This window comes from Dromiciops gliroides, chromosome X, assembly GCF_019393635.1.
Source record: "Dromiciops gliroides isolate mDroGli1 chromosome X, mDroGli1.pri, whole genome shotgun sequence".
Lineage (NCBI taxonomy): Eukaryota > Metazoa > Chordata > Mammalia > Microbiotheria > Microbiotheriidae > Dromiciops > Dromiciops gliroides.
Genome location: NC_057867.1, coordinates 71,333,364 through 71,356,221, shown reverse-complemented (window position 1 = coordinate 71,356,221; position 22,858 = coordinate 71,333,364). Strand labels below are relative to the sequence as shown.

Genomic DNA, 22,858 nt, shown 5'->3' with positions numbered 1-22,858 from the left:
GGTCCTCTGGAGGTATGGCTGCTCATTGCATTATTCAGATTTCGTGAGTCTTTAAAAGTTGTTTTCCGGGGGACAGTTAGGTGGCGCAGTGGATAGAGCACCGGCCCTGGAGTCAGGAGGACCTTAGTTCAAATCCAGCCTCAGACACTTGACACTTACTAGCTGTGTGACTTTGGGCAAGTCACTTAACCCCCAATTGCCTCACAAAAAAAAAAAAGTTGTTTTCCTTTGCAGCATTGTTGTTATTGTTAATTAATTATTCTCCAGGTTATCACTTCACTTGGCATCTGATCATACTATGCAGGATTCACTGAAATTGTCTCTTTCATTATGTCTAATGGCACAAGAATATTCCATTCCATTCATAAACCACAATTTCTTTGGCAATTCTCCAGTTGTTTAAGAGGCAATCTAAGACACCCCCTTAAATTCTAGTTCTTTTTTTCTCTTTTATTTCTACCTTTGGGATCAGGATGTTTGTTTTGCTCTTGATTATTTCCTCCCAGTGTTACCTTCTCTCTTAACTTTTCAGGACTGTGGATTTCCAAATTCCCAATTGTTTCTATGTTGAGTTTTAGTATTTCTGCCCCAAATTCTCTGTGTGTATGTGTGTGTGTGTGTGTGTGTGCGCGCACGTGCGCGCACATGCGCACGCATGTATTCAACCCTCCTTTGTCCATTTCAGATAAGAGTGTGGTTCATTTGATGCTTAAATCCCCCCTTATGTTTGTATACTCTTAATAATATATCTCAATTATGAGATCTTCATCCTTTTAACACTAGTATATTCTTTCTTTTATCTTCCCTTCTCTTTCTCCTCTTCAAACCCTTAGAACAGAAACAATATACCTTAAGGGCCTTTGTTTTGCTTATTTATCTTCCTCAATACACTTTGAAGACATTAAAGTTCTGAAGGGACACTTGTTTCTTCTCCCCCTATTAGAATGTTAGCACTACATCATCATATGGTTCTAACCAACTGCTCTGATATTTACCCTTCAAGGTAAATTCTGTTGTGCTTATATTTTAAAGTTCCTAGTTGGCTTTGGTCTTTTAATCAGGAATGCTTAAAAAGGCCTCTCTTCTAGAGGTGTCAAACATGAAGCTCAGGAGTCCTACATAGCCCACAATACTCCTGAGTGTGGCTTGAAGCAGATTAAAGCATAATTGGAAAATATTTAACAATATAAGTAAAAATAAAATAGACATAGATAATATTATGCTTTAGTGTTAAAATTTAAAACAAAGTCAATATGTGGCCCACAGGGATCCTTATGTATGGATGAGTGGCCCACATTTCTATTTGAGTTTGACACCACTGCTCTATTCCATTAAAGATCAATTTTCTTCCATAGTATTATACTCAACTTTACAAGGTAAGTTACTCTTGGTTGTAAGTTTCTCTCTTTTGCCTTTTGGAATGTTGTATTCCAAGATCTCTGGTTTTTAATAGAAGCTGCCAGAACTTATGTGATCCTATCTCTAGTTCTTTGGTACTCGAACTCCTTTCTGGATGCTTGCAGTATTTTTTTCTTTGAGGTGGGAACTCTAGCTTTTGGCCATGGCATCCCTGAGACTTTTCCTTTTTGGGTTTCTTTCAAGATGTTATTAGTGGATCTTTTCTATCTTTACATTGCCCTCTGATTCTAATAGATTTGGGAAGCTTTCATTTGTAATTTCTTGAAATATGGTGTTCAGACCTTTTTTTAAAATCATTCTTTTCAGAGAGTCCAGTGATTTTCAAATGATCTCTCCTTGACCTGTTTTCCAGATCATTTATTTTTTATCAGATATCTTATATTTCTTCATTTAAAAATTTTTTGTTGTTGTAATATTTCTTGTTGTTTCATGGAGTCACTGATTTCTGTTTGTTCTATTTGGATTTTCAGGGAATCCATTAACTGGGTAAGGTTTACCACTTTTTCTTCTAAGCTATTTATTCTCCTTCCAATTCTTTTCTCCAGAGCTTTTATTTAATTTCTTACTTCTTACTTCATTTTTAAAGATATTCATATAGTCCTTGCAAGAAATCCAACTCTGAGAGAGAAAACTTCCTCTACCAATGGATATTGCCACTTGCTTTCAGTTTAGTCTTACAGAGTTTTTTGGGGCACTGAGAGATTAAATAATTGACTCAGGAGCTCACAGCTATTATGTATTAGAGGTAGGACTTGAATCTAGTTTTTCCTGACTCCATGACTTGCTCTCTGTCCACTGCACAATACTGCTTCTCTAAGTACATTTTTACATTTACATTTATTAAATACATTACATGGAAAATACTCATGTCCATTATTTATCAGATCATACTATATAGAGAAAGATACAACTGGACAAAAGCATGTGTTCAAGAAAACTTATGTAGAAGTCTTTTTTTTAATCTGACTATTTCTACTTTTCCTGCCTTACCTCATAAATAAGACCTTAAGGCATTAGATGATTCCCCTTACCTTCACGTGGTTGGATTTCTTTTTCATCAGGGGAATAACCAATGGCTGCAAGTCCCAGACGGTTCATCCAGCTGATAAAATAATGAGCAAAATACAATTGTTACTAGACATACTTTAAAATACAAAATTATGGAGAAAATTCTGGCAGACTTAGTGAATACCAAATAGTCCTACAGACTCCTTAACAGAACAATACTTTTCTCATGGGGATAAGAATTGAGATGATATAGGGTAATAGAACAAACCATGATTAAAGCAAATATATCCCAGTTTGATGCCAGTGTAAATTATGAAAGAACCTTCTTTAATCACTTGATCAAAGAAAGTTTGAAACTAGCAAGTCATTGCTGGTGGAGTATTTACTATCGTTTTTATGCTATTCCAATTCAAAAGGCTAAATGCCAATCTTCTTTGATTATGATGACATTGAAGCTCAAAAGAATTACCCTGATTATATCAAGAATTAAAAATTTCAGTAATCATAATTTTGTTTGTTTTTTGCTGGGAAATGGGGGTTAAGTGACTTGCCCAGGGTCACACAGCTAGTAAGTGTCAAGTGTCTGAGGCCAGATTTGAACTCAGGTCCTGCTGAATCCAGGGCCAGTGCTCTATCCACTGCGCCACTTAGCTGCCCCAGTAATCATAATTTTAATGAAAATAAACTAGGATTTAAAAGTTATGATTAACAGTACCCAGTGCATGGAAAACACCTCAGCAATCTCCATTTTGTCATGGGTGATTTAGAGTTTACACACACACGTGCACGTGTGCATGTGCACGCGCTTACTTTTTCAAAGCATCCTTTAATTAGGCAATAGTCTTTCTATATATACACAGGACTTCTCCCCAAATTAGCTCACTTTTCCCATTTCTGGAAATGCTGTCAATAGAACAAAAGTTCAAATTTGGGGACATGCTTTTCTTTTCAAACACAATTTTCATTTTAATAAATTATTTAACTGAAATAGTTCTTTTTATAATCTTTCCATTGTGCCCAATACGGGGCTTTACAAATAACATTGTCTTTAGTTCAGGCAAAACAATCAATTAGGAATGAAGGTGGCAAAGAAGAACAGAGCTGGCTCTTTATGATACTCTAGTATGATATAGTACCATAGGAAATATTCTACCAGCAATAACTTGCTAGTGTTGCCCACAACTGTAACTGTTAGTATTCTAGTCAGAAATGTTAATTGTAATACATTTAACTGGGGTTTTGAAGAGAGGGTTTTACAAATAGTTTTAACCTTCTTAACCAAAAGAAACTAATCAATAATAAGCTGTTAGATTACTAGAAAATTGAATAATTGTGTAACATCATATGAGTCCAAAACCTCTGACAATGCCACTACTGAAGACAGCTAAATACCTTCTGAATAATATAATAAAAACTCCTCACATGGAAAGGTTCTGGCCCGCCTTGTGTTCACTGTAAATATTATATATCCTCTATTGCTTACACTTTGGCCTTCTGCTAAGTTGATCTATAGAAATCTGGGTAGGTTTTTCATACATATTTTACAGATTATAGCATTTAGGAAAGTCTCTTGGCACCACAAATAAAACTAACACAAAATACATCAGAAAAACAAAACCAAACAACTTAGATTTGCCAAAGTAGGAGATATTTTTTTAAATGGACAGATGGAAAATTAAAAACATTTCAAATAGATGCTACTGCATCTGATCTCAACAGAAATATCTTGAATCCTATGGTTTGATTTTATATTGTAAATGAACTTGTGTCTTTTTACATTCAGTTTAGAACTGAATTCATTTTAGGCCTTAAAAACCACATCTCCCAAATACACATTAACAAGTAGTCCAAGGGGCAGCTAGATGGTGCAGTGGATAGAGCACTGGCCCTGGAGTCAGGAGTACCTGAGTTCAAATCCGACCTCAGACACTTAACACTCACTAGCTGTGTGACCCTGGGCAAATCACTTAACCCCAAATGCCTCACTAAAAAACAAAACAAAACAAAAAACAAGTAGTCCATCTAGCATATGAAGACAGTGTGATCATTAGTCTTTATCAAAAGATAATTGCTACAATCACATGTAACATTGAAGATCAGTATATCACTTTCCCATATGTGAAGAATTCCTTTCTGGAACACTACACTGGTCAGAGTGGAATATGGTTTGCAACTCTGATCAACTCTCACATTCTCACATCTATAAAAATCCAAAGCTAGAAAACCTTCAGTAACATTTGACTCACCAGCTTTTCTACATGCTTGATCATGGATAAAAAGAGAATTTGGGAACAAATTTCTTAACACTTTAAGGAATGACTTCGTATCTGGTCATATTTAGAATTTCTAGGTCTAAGGTCTTGTAATAACATAATTATTTATCTAATATGCCAATTTATCCAAATCAAGAAGGTGAGATAACTTTTCCCTGTTGGATTTTTGTATTTGTCTTCTTTACAAAGGGAAGGGAATGGATCCACGGATACTACAAGGTGCTGAAATGTATAACTCTGAAAATACCTCTTCCATCTCTTGTACTCTCTGAGACCACTGAATGACTGAGAGATATATGCTACTGTGATCAGCATTGACAGAAAAAAAATTCTCTTTTGAAATGCCACTGTAATTGCTATAGTTGCATGTGAAACAATCTGGGTTAGTTCTATAGGAAGCATAGAGAGCCACTTATATGAGAAAATTTCAAAGATAGTGCAAGGCTCCCCAGTGAACATTGGAAGTCCTCCTTTTCTCCTTATAGACTTTTGACATGGCCAGATCCCATGATAGCTAGGGACAAGATCAGTAGTTACTGAGAAGAAGGGACAGTGAAGCAGGTTTTCCTAGGGAGAAAGTGAATAGGTCCCTGGGATGGAGGGACTAAGATGAGTCCCAAAGGACAAACTTGCAGAATGGTGTGGAAAGAGTAAATAAAATCATTGATTGCAAAATGGTGGATGGGCCTAATAGAGCCCACAGAGGTTTCTTTTTACCTCTACATCATCGATTTAAAGTCAGATCTTGAAAGTGACCAGGATTTCATAACCATTTTTATAGGTTTAAAAATATCTCAAATGGATCTAAAAGAAATTTATGACTTAAATTGTTTTTGAATGGGCAGGCGCTGACAGTCAAATGATTAACAGGTTTTCTTATCAGCATACTTCTTTAATGAAAAAGTGCATACTAAAGAAGTAGTTTGTTTAATAACTATAGCTGATGTCAATATATTACTTTAAGGTTTGCAAAGTGATTTACAAATATTATCTCAATTTTATTCTCACACCAACCCTGGCAGGTTTAGCATATTTCCTAACAAAGAGTACCTAAAACATAGCAGGACATTAATTGTATGTCCTATGTAGGAAATTAAGGCAGTCCAGCTAGATAGTTATGTCAAAAAGCTTTTCTCATGATATTGGAATTCACAGACCAATTCACTCATCGCTCTTCTTTGCTCAGATTCTTTAGGCTTGACCACTGAATGCCACATTACATTTAATAATATAGACTTTACTCATTATCTATCTTTCTGGAGAAGGGTACAGGAAGACTACCTTGCTACTCTCTCTTTTATATTGTTTGGTTAAATGCATTTTTTCCATAGATGCTATCTGAAAGATAATAAATGTTATCTAAAAAGCTATTGATAAATGATTTATAGGCAATCTTTTTGGTAGCACCACATATTAAATGATGATAACATCAATGGTACATGGAATCCCAAAAGCAAAAGGGATTCCCTATACATGATCAGGTCCTCTAGATGCTATTGTTTGCAGATGACCTTATGCTGATTATATTAAGTTCAGGACCAATGCACTAAACCCAAACCACTCAAAAGAATTTGGCCTAAGTACCCATACAGGAAAAACCAGGTGGATACAAAATGTATATTGTCCAGACTCTGATATTCAGTTGGATGGACAGTCCCTAGGAATCAGTCCAGCAGGAGGTACTTTAGACTGATACTTAAAAAGATAATAAGCCAAGCCCAGAATTGAACAGGGAGAAAAGCTTAAGCTAGTTTACCTTTAGCAAAATGTGCTGTGCTTTTAATGAAGCTAAGCTTCTCCCTGAAACAAAGGGGGATCTTTTTAACAACAATATTGTTCCAATGATGCTATATTTCTTTTGTTTGTTTGTTTGTTTTTTCCAGGGCAATGAGGGTCAAGTGACTTGCCCAGGGTCACACAGCTAGTAAGTATTAAGTGTCTGAGGTCGTATTTGAACTCAGGTCCTCCTGAATCCAGGTCCAGTGTTTTTCCACTGTGCCACCTAGCTGCCCTGAATGATGCTATATTTCTTTCCACATCATGCAATCTATGGTCTCTGAAGCATTAAAATTGATGACTATATAAAGGGCAATGAATAGGTGCATGGTAGGTGTGAGTAGGCTACAACACATCACCAACAAAGAACTGAACAAGGGAAGTTGCATAAAGAATGTCACTGGATTAACGTATGCCCAGAAAAGGAAATGGGCCAGTCACATGGTAAAATCAAAAAGCTAAGCCACAGACAGTCTTTGTGGGTAGATATGCTGCGCAGAATTTCTAGGCTGGCTTGGGCAAGTTACAGAGCATACAAGGGTTGTGATCCATCAACAAACACCCAAGCATTTTTTGTATGCCTCCTATATGCCACTATGTGCTACTATAATCCACACTGTTAGAATGAGTACCACTGTTAATGAGATCAGATATCCAATCAAACATTATCACTAGTGACCCAGAAACAGTTTTTTTTGAGATTTCCATACTATAACTGTGTTCATTTCATGAGTCCAAAAATCCATTCAATTTTATTCCTAAACTCAAAGAATTTTTAACTGTAAGTTTTGATTAGATAATGGTTAAATAGTTTGATAATAGAGCTACATATTGTATCATTATTGAAATAATGCCTTTCTTTAATAATCATCTTTATTTTCTTCTCATGGACCCTCAGGGTTCTGGGAATTTCCTACAGGAGTACTGAAATAAAAATCTTACAGATGTGAGAGTAGCCATTACAATAGAAATTCCATAAAGTTAGGTCTGCATGAAAACTTGTCCCTTCCACCTCAAAATCTATGATGCTCTTCCTCATTGTCAGAGTGGTCATAATAAGAAACTTGAGAATATCTAAAATCCTCAAGATTAATTTTAGACCTTAGTATGTACAGTGAATTGAACTCGAGGTAACCTTGCCAGTACTTCCTGTTCAGACATATGTCTGTTGTATACACAGTATGAAGTGAAGGAGAGTGTCTGCACTTATTTGGTTAATTTGGAATATGTACATACATTAATAATTTAATTTTAATTTTATTTTTTATTTTTGCAGGGCAATAAGGGTTAAGTGACTTGCCCAGGGTCACACAGCTAGTAAGTGTCAAGTGTCTGAGACCAGATTTGAACTCAGGTCCTCCTGAATCCAGGGCCAGAGCTTTAACCACTGTGCCACCTAGCTGCCCTATACATTAATAATTAAATAAACTTCAGTTTGATTTTGGAACATTTGGAAGAATAATGCAAGACTCTTAGTTGTTTTTGAAACCCCGTTTGTAAGATGGTAAGCATATAATCATTTTCTCTGTTTTAAGCCAAGGTCTACAAGGAAGGTGCATCAGATTGAATTTTTTTGCTCAGAACATTAATACTACTTACTTATGGCGTTTCTCCATCCTGCTTCATTTTAGGGATTCTAATAACTCTTAAGTACATGCTCTTTCCCTTCTTTTTTTTTTTTTTTTTTTTTTGCAGGGCAATGGGGGTTAAGTGACTTGCCCAGGATCACACAGCTAGTAAGTGTCAAGTGAGGCCGGATTTGAACTCAGGTAGTCCTGAATGCAGGGCCAGTGCTTTATCCACTGTGCCACCTAGCCGCCCCCCCCCTTCTTTTTTTTTTTTTTTTTTTTTTTGCGGGGCAATGGGGGTTAAGTGACTTGCCCAGGGTCACACAGCTAGTAAGTGTCAAGTGTCTGAGGCCGGTTTTGAACTCAGGTACTCCTGAATCCAGGGCCGGTGCTTAATCCACTGCGCCACCTAGCTGCCCCCCCCTTCTTTTTTTAAAAAGAGAGAGACAGTGTGATATAGATAGAGAAAGAGCTAGGAGTCAAGAAGATTTGAGTTCAGCTTCACTGTGATGTAAATATGGCCACATGACCCTGGGCAAGCCAAAGTGATTAATCTCTCCATGCCCCAGGCAACTTTCTATGACTTGAAGTTGCACAGTAGATGCTGATCTTCACTGGCAGAGGAAGTGTTCTCCTTGGGAGGTCCTTATGCCAATGAAATCTCAGGTCTGAACTAAGAAGTTACCAACGAGTCTGCTTTCTAACAGCTTCCAAAAGATTTTTTAAAAATGTTAAACATTTAAACATTAAAGTGCATTGGTCTAAGGGACCAATGCACTTTAAAAGAATCATTTAAATTCTATCACTTAGAGAGATTTTAGGAATGAAATACTGACCTATGGAATAGTGCCTTTTGAATTAATGCATGAAAAACTTTCCTCTTGCTTATGACAGATTAAGGCTAATAATGTGAAGGTTTCAGTTCAGCTACTGCCTAAATTGTTCAGAATGACATTTTAAAATCACCCCAAATGATTAAATTCAACAAACATTTCTTAAGCACCTACACTTCTTCCAAGGCCCTGAGCGAGGCACTTGGGTGGAATGAGTTTCATACAGAATAAAATATGTTAGAGATAAAAGAACCAGAGACCATCTAGTCTGGCACACTGATTTTATAAATGAAACTGGGTCTCAGAGATGTGTAGTACCTAGCCAGAGGTCCCATAAACTAATCAGGGGCCTAGCTAGGTCTAGAACCCAAAGTTCCCAGTGTTGTGCTTGTTCCATCAGCCCATATTAGCTCAAGAATATATGGATTAGGACTATTGATAAAGTATACTATCCACCTCCAAAGAAAGAACTGATATATATATATATATATATATATATATATATATATATATATATATATATATATATATATTTTTTTTTTTAGTGAGGCAATTGGGGTTAAGTGACTTGCCCAGGGTCACACAGCTATTAAGTGTTAAGTGTCTGAGGCTGGATTTGAGCTCAGGTACTCCTGACTCCAGGGCCGGTGCTCTATCCACTGTGCCACTTAGCTGCCCCTGAAAGAACTGATATTGATAGAATAGACTAAAGCATGCAATTTTTCACTTTCATTTTTTCCTTTTAATCAAGTTTTCTTATACAAAATGACAAATATGGTAACGTTTGACATCATCATACAGGTATAACCCATATCTGATTGCTTGCCACCTCAGGGAGGGGAGAGGGGAGGGGGGAAGGAGGGATTAAAAATTGGAACCCCAAACTATAAATAAAAATGTTGATTACATTAAAATAAAATAAAATAAATTTTAAAAATTCAGAAATGAAAATAAATAAATAAAATAGAAGAAAAGAATATATGGATTAGAAAATGGTTTGTCTAAAGGTGAGGAAAATATTGCATTTAGCCTACAAATTCCATATCAGTGATATGATGATGCCAACAAGTTTAGAACATTATGCTGAATGCTCTATTTACTCAGAAGGGTGGTCTGCAAAACAAAACAGGGAGGACATTGCAAAAAAAAGAGTTTCTGTAGTTATAACATCAAAACTGTATCTACACCAGGAATGCAAGGACAAGTAATTTAAGATGGAATCACTCATATAGTCCCCCCCCCGCCCCCCACCAAAGTTAGCTTACAGAATTAAAATCTCAGAGTTAGAAGATACCTCATAGAGCACCTGCAAGACGCGCATGCACGTGCGCACATACCCACCCACACCTCAACACAAATCTTCTAATCTCCTCTATGTAATGATTGGAATGACACCACCTACTGGAGACTTACTGTAGAAGAGTTCTGCCCATGAAGTGAAGGTCTTTGAGGGCAAGACCAGGAGTCTTTTCTTTGGCGTCAGGAAGTGACGCGGGCTAGTGGGAGGAGGAAGGAAGAGACTGGCGCTCAGTCTCACGGCTTTTTCTTTGGACTCTGGTGGAGAGCGGAGCTAGAAATGTGCTCTCCCTTTAATAGATAGGAATCTAGGCCTTTCTCTCTCTTTACCAAAATTCTTATTCTCCTTAATAAATGCTTAAAACTCTAACTCTTGCTAAAGCTTATAATTTATTGGCAACCACTCATTAGATATTTTAGACAGTTTAGCTAGAATTTTAGCCCTAAACAGATTTAAGATTCTAAATGTGGATTCTAATGTGTTCCCCCAGTTTGGGGGAAACTGACTAAAAATCACTGATAAAACGAGTTTAGGTTTTTAAGAGTTTATTGGAAAATAGAAAGAAAAAGATTGAGAACAGAATTCTAACAGCCTGGCATTCCTATCTTTCCTCAAATTTCCTGTGAAGTCCTCTGCCGCCACCACCATCAAGTCTGGAAGCCAAAAAGGGCCGCGCTCTCTGCGCAGGCTCCCTTTCCTCCTTCCTGTCTCCTTCCAGACCATAGGAGGCTCCTCCAGTTGATTGGCTGGTAGACTTGATAGACAGCACCCATGAGCAAACGTCATCTCCTGACGCCAAGGAAAAGCCACAATGCCTCTGAGGCATTTTCCTCATGGTGGAGCTCTCCACAGCAAGTCTCCAGCAGGTGGCGTCATTCCAATCATTACATCTATAACACACAATAGCAGTGGTGGTCATCTGGCTTTGTATTATAGCACTCCAGTGAGTGGTAACCCTCAAAGGTCATTAGGCAGCCTGTTTAAATATTGGACAGCTTGAATTGTTAGGAAGCTCTTCCTTAATATCAAGTCTGCATTTCCCAGTTTTGTTTGAATTTGGGTCTGTCAGTATTTGGGAGTTTTGGGGTTTGCATGTGGCAAAAGGCAGTGAGTCTAATACTTCTGCTCTAGCCCAAATCTCTCCACTTTGTCTCTAAGAATGGGAGAGTGTTTGTTAAATGCTTTATTAACATGTAGGTAAATTCTACCTAAAGAATCCCTCTGGAAACGAGTTGTCTTTTGCTTTTATATCGCCTTTCTTACCATACATAGTCTCCTTCCCACCCAGCACCTAGTAAGCATAACAAATGTTTTAAAAGAGAAAAAACAGGACCAACCAACACACCAACCAAGTCCTGACAGCATATACAGTATCTCACCTCTCCTGTTCTCCAGGATCTTGTAAAGATCACTCACGGTAACTCAGTAACTCTCTCTTCCAGTTATTTCCATATCCTGGTATATATGTAATTTTTTTTTGGGGGGGGCAGCGGGGCAACGAGGGTTAAGTGACTTGCCCAGGGTCACACAGATAGTTAGTGTCAAGTGTCTGATGCTGGATTTGAACTCAGGTCCTTCTGAATTCAGGGCCCCTGCTTTATCCACTGCACCACCTAGCTGCCCCAGGTATATCTGTATTAAGGGATCACTCATTAAGATCTGGAAGAGATCTTCAAGTCCACTCAGTACAACCCCCTCATTTTACAAATAAGGAAACTCGGGGGCCAGAGATGTTAAATGACTTGTCTAAGGTCACATGGGGTAAGTAAATAGCTGACTTGGAATTCGAACCCAACATCTGTGACTCTGGACCCAGCAAACTTTCCTTTGTACTGTGCTGCCTCTGATGCTACTGACACTATTTTTCCCTGGCCATGGCACATTTTTGTATTCCTCCTATCTTAGTTGCATATGTCAGACTGATTAACTTAAAGTCATAGGATGCTCATTTCCAATCTAAATGAGAAGTCAAGTTTGAGAGACTAATTCACTCATTCAACAAATAGTTATTGACTAACTGCTGTGTATAACACTATGTTAAGTGCCAAAGGGAAGACAACTATGACATGGCCCCGAACCTCAAAGAATTTACCATCTAGTTAAGTCTCCTTATAGACTTGGATGTAAATAATACAATAGAAATTTAAGTACAGGGGGGCAGCTAGGTGGTGCAGCGGATAAAGCACGGCCCTGGATTCAGGAGTACCTGAGTTCAAATGTGACCTCAGACACTTGACACTTACTAGCTGTGTGACCCTGGGCAAGTCACTTAACCCTCATTGCCCCACCAAAAAAAAAAAAAAAGGCTGCTAGAAATTTAAGTACATAGCAAAAGTGTAATCAAAGGCTTAGGAGAGGTCAGAGAAGAGAGATCACTTTTGGCTGAAGAAGAACACAGAAGGCTTCAGGGAAGAGGTAGCACTGGAAGAACAGGAAGGATATGAAGAAGTAGAGATGGTGAAAGAAGGTAGACATTGTAAGCATAGGGAGGCACAGAGGAAGGAAATCATGAAAATTATGTGGGGAATGATGAGTAGACAGTTTGATTGGAGTGGATAGTATATAAATGGGAGTAGGATGAAATATAGGCAGCTAGGTGGTGCAGTGAATAGAGCACCAGGCCTGAGATCAGGAAGACTCATCTTCCTGAGTTCAAATCCGGCCTCAGACACTTACCAGCTGTGTGACCTTGGGCAAGTCTCTTCACCCTGTTTGCCTGAGTTTCCTTATCTGTAAAATGAGCTGGAGAAGGAAATGCCCTATCACTCCAGTGTCTCTGCTGTTAAGGGTTAAAATTCTAGCTAAACTGTCTAAAATATCTAATGAGTGGTCGCCAATAAATTATAAGCTTTAGCAAGAGTTAGACTTTTAAGCATTTATTAAGGAGAATAAGAATTTGGTAAAGAGAGAGAGAGAAAGGCCTAGATTCCTATCTATTAAAGGGAGAGCACATTTCTAGCTCAGCTCTCCACCCGAGTCCAGAGGAAAGAGCCCCAGAGTCCGCGCCAGTCTCTTCCTTCCTCCTCCCACTAGTCCGCGTCACTTCCTGACTCCTGGTCTTGCCCTCAAAGACCTTCCCTTCATGGGCAGAACTCTTCTACAGTAAGTATCCAGCAGGTGGCGTTATTCCAATCGTTACACTGCCAAGCAAACCTCAAATGGGGTCACTGAGAGTCAGACATGACTGAAAATGACTAAACAACAATAAGGATGATAAAAGGCTTGGAAGGGTAAATTGAGGCCAGATCATGGATAGCCTCCAATGCCAGCCCGAGGTTAGGCATTGAGAAGCTAGAAAGGACATGATCCAGGCTTTAAAAACAATTTGAGAGGAAAGCCCTGAGATATTTTTCACCAGACAGGCCCTGATGACAGTTGAAAGTGATTCTAACTTTTCTTTTTTTCTGAAGTTTTAGCTGGAAGGGCATATTACTTTCTTCAGATACTGTTACTATCACATTTTCATTACAGATAATGAACTGTCAAGATTTTTAGGAATAAAAATGATACAAGCATCTTTTCAATAGGGTTTCCTATTAAAACTCATCCTTAATTCCTCAAAAAGACAGCCCTTTCCTGGCCCAAGGCAAAGACTGTCAGGGCCAAGGTGGTTCCTTCACATTTAATACTAATCAAAGGCAGTTTTCAACTTTAGTCTTTGGCTTAAAAATACAGAGGATGCAGCAGATTCATTTCAATGACCTTTTCTCACTTTCCATCACCATGTCCATCATCATCACGGCTAAGAGGAAGCCTTTTGTTACTGAGCTGGAGAAGAGATCATTAGGGCATTCCATAAGTTGATGCACCTCATTTCTCATCCTGCTCCCATTGAGAAGGTGGCTCCAACTTGGAGCTCTCTTTATGCATAATCCTAGAATGAACGCAAATTCCATTTCCATTTAAAGGGACTGAGGCACCTCAAGGAATGGATAGCTCAGAGCCCTTTCTTTTTAGGGCATGCTTACCATCTGCAGCCTGCAGCCTGGGATTGGAAAAGCAAGAACCTGGAAAGAATACAGAAAGACAAGAGGCAGCTGGGTGGCCCAGTGGATAGAGCACTGGCCCTGGAGTCAGGAGGACCTGAATTAAAATCCAACCTCAGACACTTACTAGCTGTGTGACCCTGGACAAGTCACTTAACCCCAATTGCCTCAACAAAGAATCCTAAAAGACTTTACACTCATGGTATACTGATGATCCTGAAGGTGCGTTTAGTCCACAATAGTGAACAATGATTAATACCTACCATGTGCTAGACTCTCTATAAGACCCTGGCAAGTGGAGGGGGTGGGGATGGATACAAAGACAGAAAACTGGTTTGTCGTTTATATCTGTTCTCTTGTTGCAAGTGAACAGACAGCTCAGATGAAGTGAAACAATCCCAACTTTCGATCCATTCTGCATGGCAAAGTGTTCCAGAAATGTTCTATGTTAACCTGGAACATCAAGTTCATCATATGTTGGAGCAGGTTTGGGGACTGTACTCTGTCTTAAATCAGAAGTTGTATGTCAAGCTACTCTATTGTGTCTGAAATTTATTATATAAAGTCCTGAATATCCTAGTTTGTTTTTCACCCACTAGTATGATGACCATACTTATATCATAATAGGATTTTAGAACTGGAAGGACCCTTATAGGTCATTTAGTCAAATCCCTTCATTTTGTAGATTAGGAAACTAAGGTTAAAAATAATTGACTTTATATAGAGCTTTAAGAGTTGCAAAGTGCTTTGCATGTTATTTCATTTGATCCTCTACAGCAACTATTTGAGTACCAAAGGTATTATGATACCCATTTTACATATGAGGAAACTGAGGCTGAGAGGGATTTAATGACTTGCCCAAAGTCATAGTGGCCAACAGCAGAGCTTAGAATCAAGCCTAGATCTTTTGACTCCTGGGTACATGACCTTTCACAACTCAAATTCTTCCCATTTCCACTTCTAGTTCAAAATTGCTGTGCTGGCTGGATACAAGATCAGGGATGGCTATTATGAAGAACATCCAAAGAGTATATTTCCTTCTTTGTATTGAAGAAAAGCAGGAGGAAATGGGGAGAAGTAGGGCTGAGAGGTCACAGAAAAAAGGAAATATTTCTCTTACTTGCTCTTAGTCACAGTCACATCAACAGTAAGTAGTCAGACAGATCTGAATCTGGGTCTTCTGGTCCTTCAACCATACCATGCTGTCTCTTGATGAACCCCACCCTGCCTTGCCAAAGTCCCTTCCAGAATTAAATCTCCTCACAAGTGACATTTTCAGCTACAAAGAGAATTTATAAGGTAAACATTTAGTAAAATGATTGCTATCATTTCAACATGGGGGCAACTTGTAGGCTGCAGGTGGCAAGCATGTCCCTGTTAGGAAAGTGTTTCTCTGCCTCTGCCGTGGATGTGCTGTGATTATTTTGAGTTCTCACTGTGAAAACTAAGAGCAGCATGATACAGGAAGCCATGTCAAAGAAAAAGTAAAGCTGAGAAATCCTCAGGGTCCTCTGGCCTGTCATTGGCTTATGACAGTCAGGATTCCAACTTTTCAGGGAGAATTCATTCATGAATTCAGTAACCAATTATTAAGTACCTACTATAAGCAAAACACTATGCTAGACAACGGGAGAGGAGATACAAATAGGAAGAAGAGTAGGAAGGGGAAGAAGGAGAAGGAGGAGAAGGAGAAGACAAAGAAGATGAAGAAGAATCATTTATATGTAGTACTTTTAGTTTTGTATAGTGGTTTACAAATATTACCTCAAGATAATTACAATGCCATCTCTGAATACCGTGTGAATTTTATTTTTTGTGTTTACCTTTTTATGTTTCTCATAACTCCTATTTTTGAACTTCAAAGTTTCTATAAAGTTCTGGTCTTTTTTATTAGGAATGTCTGGAAGTCCTTAGTTTCATTAACAGTCTATTTTTCCTTGTTGCATTATACTCAATTTTCCTGTGTAAGTTATTCTTGACTATAACCCTACATAGTTTGCTTTCTGGAATACTGTATTCCAAACTCTTTGCTCCTTTATAATGGTGGCTGCTAAGATGTGTGTGATCCAGACTGTGACTCCTGAGTACTTGAATTCTTTCTTTCTGGCTGCTTGTGCTATTTTTACTTTGACCTGGAAGCTTTGGATTTTGGCCATTACATTCATGGGAGTTTTTATTTTGGGGTTTCTTTCAGGAGGTGACTGGTGGATTTTTTTCTATTTCCACTTTGCCCTCTGGTTCTAAGAGATCTGAGCAGTTTTCATTTGGTATCTTGACTTTTTTGTCATGGCTTTCCTGTAGTCCAATGATTCTTATTTTTTTCCTCCTTGATCTGTTTTCCAGATCAATTGTTTTTGCTATGAGATACTTTGCATTTTCTTCTATTTTTCAGTCTTTTGACTTTGTTTTAAAATTTCTTGTTGCCTCATGGAGTCATTGGCTTGTATTTATTTGGTTCATTTTAATTTTCAGGGCTACTGTTGCTTCTGCAAGGCTTTGTGCCTCTTATGCTAATTCCCTTTCTAATTCTTTCTTTGATAGTTTTCATTTCTTTTCTTTTTTTTGCTCTAGCACTCTCATTTAATTTGTAAGAACATTTTTAACTTTTAAAAAACCTCTTGCTTCATCTCTTCTAGGAATTCTAGTTAAATATGTTCCCAAGTTCTGTTTTTCTTTGAGGTTTTGCTTATAGATGTTTTAGAACCATTCTCTTTGGTTTCCTTGAGCATTTCTGCCACCACAATAGCTTTTTATAGTGGGATTCTTTTTCTATTTGCTTATTCTTCCAGCCTACCTCTTGACTTTAGACTTCATGTTAGGTCTGGGGTTTGTATACATGAAAGTCTGGATTGGTATTACTGCTACTTTTCTTGGAGACATTGAATGTTAGGTTTTTCCATATCTCAGGGGCAGGCAGGGAAACCTGCAAACTTTCAGTGCTCTCAAAGGAGTCTGATGTAGGTCAAAGGCTGATTACTGCCTTCCTCTGATTTAGTCTGAGCTCTGTAAGTTCCTGACCTGGGTTTGGGTCTGAGCAACAGCAGAATGCTGCTGAACTCAGTCTCTTGTCAGCCATATGGGTAGCTCTGCTGGTTCAAAATGACACAACTGCAGGTTTCCCTTTTGCCAGAGACTCCTACCCTAGTTATTCCTCTGAAGGCTTCTGAGTGGAACTGAAAGCTGGAACCGAAACCCTGCTCCACTCATGGGGTCTGAGCCATAGAACTGCTACTTGCTTTTCACCTAACTCCTCAGTACAGTGCCTACTTGAGTTTATTGAGTAGGATGGTGACATAGTTCAATCTGTGCTTCTGAGAGAAGAATGGACTGGAGTAAGGAGAGACTAGAGGCAGGCAGACCCACCTGCAGGCTATGGAAATAGTCCAGACATGAGTTGATGAGGGCCTGAACTAGAGTGTTGGTAGGGTGAGGGGAGAGAAGGGGGTATATTTGAGAGATTTTACAAAGGTGAAAATGGCATTAGATTGAATGGGAGTAAGAAAAACTGAGGAGATGAGGTTCAAATCCTAGTTTTTCAGCCTGGATAAGGATATGGGAGGATGGTGATGTCCTCAATAGTAATATAGAGGTTAAGAAGAGGGGAAGGTTTTGAGGGAAAGAAAATGAGTTTGGCTTTAAACATGTTCAGTTTAAGATGTCTACAACACATCCACTTCAAGTTATCCAATAGGAAGTTGGAGATGTGAGACTGGATGTCAGTAGGGAGCTTAGGGCTGGATAAATAGATCTGATCATCATCAGCATAGAGATGGTAATTAAATCCATGGGAGCTGATGAGATTACTAAGTGAAAGAGTATAGAACTCCTTTTTCTCTCTACATCTAAAAAGGTTAGTTTAGTAGAGCTAAAATTGACCTTAAACATAAAATATAATCACAACACATTGCAAAGCACTGTTCAAGTCTCAGACTATTTTTGCCTTGGTGCTCTTCTTATATACATAGCTTTGTATCCATGTACACAGCTTTAGTGGGATTTGAGCTAGAACAGAAAAGAAATATATTGTTGGGATTTGCCTACATGTAACCTTTTCCCATTTATGGCCTGGGTTAAAATGATTTCATGGCTTTAGAGACAACTTCTGAAGAAAACATTAGCAGGATGCAATTTTTCAATTAACATAGCATGTGCAAAATTATTAATACCATAAGGAGGTAGCCTGGCTGCTGAGTATCAATCTTTACTTTGCTTGTATAATTTGGCTGTTTTCCCAGGCTCTCTTAAATCTCGAGACTTCCACGGTTTTGCAGCACTGCTCTTCCCTCCACTCCCCCCTGATCTGAGTCTAAGAACACATTTTCATAGAGCGAGGGCTCAGGAAAGAAGTGTTCAGTCGCTGTCAGGCAATTACGAGGCCAAGAGTCTCGCGTGGGAGGAAAAGTCCATTACCTGCTTGCAGGCTGACATCTCCCAGTGGTACATCACTGAGGAAAATTCGACTCTGGTCTTTCCATTTAAAGCCTAGGCTTCTTTAATACCCACTAAGTGCCCATGAGGGGGTAGGCACCATACAGAGCACACAGAGAGAGACAGTCCCAGCCCTTAAGAAAGTTATCATAAGTTAGACCTACTTTCAAGAAGAGGGAATAGATAGAAGGAAAAGAGAAAAATGAGAAGCAGAGTTCCTTAAAATTTAAAGACACATTACCTTGAGTCCTTTCCATTTACCACAATAGGAAAAAAGGGAAAGGTTTGATTCATACAAAGTTAGGAGGAATGAGAAGGGATGTAATACATAATCCCTTTCCTTGGTTTCGGCCACTTTGGCCTTATTCATTCACTCTGACAAAGAAAGGAGCTAAGGGAAAATGCCACAGCATTATATAGTTCTTTTTTAAAAAGAAAAATAGGTTCCATGTCCAAAAGATAAATATATAGGGAGGAAAACCTATGATATGCTAGTATAAAGCATGTTAAGGATATTAAAAACTTCTCATGTAGTTCATGAGAAAATATTCAGAAAGAAATATTTATACAGTTTCAAGCCTTTTCCCCACATATTTTTTCTCCTTTTAGAGAATAGCTCTGGTCTTCAAGGGTTCCAACCCTTGAAGGGTTGAGGATAATGACTGAGGGAAGCACCCTTTTATCCTATTCTGAAGAGATTAGGGGATTGATTCAAGGGAGGAGGTCCCTTTGATTACTTCTGATTCCTCTGTTTAGGTCAGGGAAGAGATCTTGAGGGGAGTGGTCAAAAGAAGGAATTGATTAAATGATTGTTAACCTTAAAGTATATTTTTATGATATTGTGATCTTTTTCCCTGTTCAAGTTGCCTTACATTAGAAAGATGTCTGAAGGGCTTGGGAGAAGGAGGCACTGTCACTGCTTGGATTTAGAATAATGTTAAATTAATAAAAATGTTTCTGGCATACATGCCTAAAACACAGAGTACAGTAGTAATATATTTTTTTCTCCAACAGGCTCTTTTATGAGAGTTTTGCATTTTCTGGGTCACAAAAAAAGAGCAATGCTTTGGTATAGGCCTGGTTGCTGGCAGGACTAGGTAGAGCTCACAGAAGAAGGGCCTTTTACCTAATGTCTTTCTTCTTTCTCTTTTTGTCTGAGTTCAGCGACTGACACTCCCCATATTACCTAAATGACAACAGAACAGAGACCATCAAAATGAAATACTGTCCTGCTGTTACTCAAGAATTTTCAGTGGTCAGATTTCTGCTCTTAGTGACATCCACGCTTTTCTAGTTACAGATCAGATTTTTCATATTTCTCTCTCCTATAAGGTTTATTGGAATACGGATGTTCCTAATATTAGAGAAAGGCTGGAATCTCTTGGGAACATGTGGTGGTGCCCCAAGGGAAAGGTTGAGCCTATCAAGCCCTGACAAAGGCTATATGTTAACTGTCAAAAAGTCACCCGGGGAGCCTGGTAGACACTTTTTTCCAACACAATATTATTGCTGCCTTTGACAGGGATCACAGGAAGAAGTAAGGTACTTACACAGTTCTGCACATGGCAAGCATGCATGCTTTGTGTCTGGAGAGCTCACCTGTCTAGGGAATATGTACACAAATACTCTAGTGCTAGGCTTCGTTTTTCTTACTGTTTTTTGTAATCTCTTCCTTTTCAACATTTTTGCTTTAATGGTCACCCTATGCCTTAAAAGGCCAGAGTAATTTGTTACTACTTTTTGTGCACAAAAAGGTGCCTATCACAAATTAAAGAACGAATACTTGCTAATACTGTCATTAACCAGCTGGTGTTGATGCTGGCCAGAGAGACCTAAAGAACAATGAACCAATTGCAAGAGTTTTATAGGGTTTTCCTAGAAAGATCACAATGTACTCACTGAAACATCAATCTAATTAGCTCATTAGCTGGCTTACATCAAATGCCAATGTTGAATGGTGCTAATGAATCTATGAGGGAGAGATAGGGAAGGAGAGGCAACAGACATTTATTAAAGGCCTACCTACTATGTACCAGACACTGTGCTAGGTACTTTACAAGTATTATCTCATTTAATCTTCACAACAGTTTTGGGAGGTAAGGAAACAGACATACAGGTCAAGTGACTCTTGCCCAGAGTCACACAGGTAACCCTATTGGGCAGCCAATAAATTCATCCTTAATCAAGACAACTCAGAGTTTTCTTATTAGCTTTCTAAATATTTCATTTTATATATATATATATATATATATATATATATACATATATATATATATACATATATATACACACTTTAAACTTTGGGTTTTGTTTGCACAGAAGCAAAGTTAAGCCAGATATAAGGAAAAACTTACAAACAATTGGAAAGGTTTTCAAAAGAAATGATATCTAGAGTTAGCTGGTTCTCTCACTGGAAGTCTTCAAACAAAATATAGAAGACCACTTTTTTTGGGTGTGCTGTAGAAGTAATTATTTTTCTGGTATTGGTACATAGTCACTAAGGTCTCTTCTAGCACTGAGATTCTGAAATTCTCCATAGAAGCCATCTCCTTATCATGCTATATGCTTACTATGTCAGGGTCACATTCTAGCAACTTGACTTCGAGAAGGAAAGATTTGCCATACAAATGAGGAGCAGGCAGAAAAACAAGCTCTCTTTCTGGTGTCCTGCATGCCACTTAATGAAAACATCTGGAAATTTCCTTCCCCTTTAGATCCAAGGAAACACACAGCAAGTCAAGAAAAAATGAGCGGCTTGGGAATCAGCAATATATTTAATTACAATTGCAGGTAAATAAGGGCTCAATTATCAATATCTGACTGAAGCAATCAAACTGTGTGCTATGGGGGGTGGTGGGATGGCAGTGTGTGGTTCTTGACTTCTTTATCGGCCTCTTCGGAGAACAGTTTGAATTTACAAGTTGGAGTAAGTAAAATGAGTCGAGAAGGAAGCAATGCTTTGATGTCTCATTTCTAACACTACACAGATGTTATTATTGGCAGTATCATCAGGTTAATTAAGAATTCTCTTAGTGGCAACAAAGTTTGTGTAGGTCTCATTTAAATGGACATTTCAAGACATACACCTCACTAATGTAAGTTTAGTATGCTGTATCACAGAATTGACAAGAGAATGTTTCACATCCAAAGGAAGGAGTTGGGAAAAATGAGTGATGCTGTTGTAGATGTCATCTAATTAAATTTGTGGAGAGAAATGTGGCATATTCAATAGATTTTATCAAACATGGTAGGATAAGTCAGTGTCAAGGATGACCAGAAAAAGGAAGCCAGGCAATACTTAAAGAGTGCTATAAAATTATTCTGATAAACTAAATGTATCAACTAAAAGCAGCTCCTTGTTTAGAACTTTAGCTAAGGCTGTCTATATGAAGAATTGCTTCAATAATTTTGATTGAATTGACTGGTGAGTTCAGTAAACAACTGGAGTGCCCATTTTTTTTAGTTGAATTGACTAGCTATTTGATTTGGCTAAAATGACTGATCTGGTATCAGAAAAACAGACTGAAAAAAGAAATTGAATTAGACTGTAATTTTAAAGCTGATTTAATTCTTTATGGTTTATGAGATTGATAAACTTTTGTATTAGTTTCATTTGGTCATGAAAGACTAATTCTCATAGTTGGGACCTTATTTCTCTCTTTACAAGGTTGTCTCCAGAAGGCTTTCAAATGGTTTCATGACACAGGCTTCCCTTTCTCCATGATTCAAGTACTCTCTTTCACATTCCAGTTAAATAGTTTAATAATTTCAGATTATATCTGGTTTTTGTCATTGTTACCATATTAGTTTATCTAAAAAATGGAACATAAGAATTAACCCTAAGTGTTTTTGCAAGATTTTTACCAGAACCTATGCAAAACATTTTCTGGGTTGAGTTGGTCCAGAACCACTGCTTGGATAAGCACAGCCATAGGTGAGAATAACTTAGAGCTTGTACCTGTGTTGTCCAACCACTTAGTTCTTTGTTTTCCTGAGAAGAGAATTTAGTTGATTTTCCATACTGAAACAAGAAGGTTAGATGGCTTTGCTCAATAAATTCATCAATTCATATGCTTCAAATCCTTCCTAGCAGTTGGTACTCTAGCAATTATGTTTGCTACAATTATTGGGGTGAGAAGTAAATTCACTCACAAGATAAAGTCTAGGTACTTGCTTTGGCTGGATCACTGGGCATGATTCTGGCAATTTTGTTTCATGTAGTATCCATCTAAATTTTTCAGCCAAATAGAGGAAGATACTCTCAAAGGCT

General features: G+C 38.1%; 1 protein-coding gene across 1 annotated transcript in view; it reads right to left on the bottom strand.

The window, feature by feature from the left end:
• Positions 1-22,858, bottom strand: part of LOC122733284 (connector enhancer of kinase suppressor of ras 2-like) — a 565,211-nt gene that overhangs the window by 12,917 nt on the left and 529,436 nt on the right. Inside the window, exon 20 of the mRNA XM_043973567.1 lies at positions 2,451-2,521. Within this exon, the coding sequence (XP_043829502.1) occupies positions 2,451-2,521 (71 nt within the window). The remainder of the gene's footprint in view (positions 1-2,450; positions 2,522-22,858) is intronic.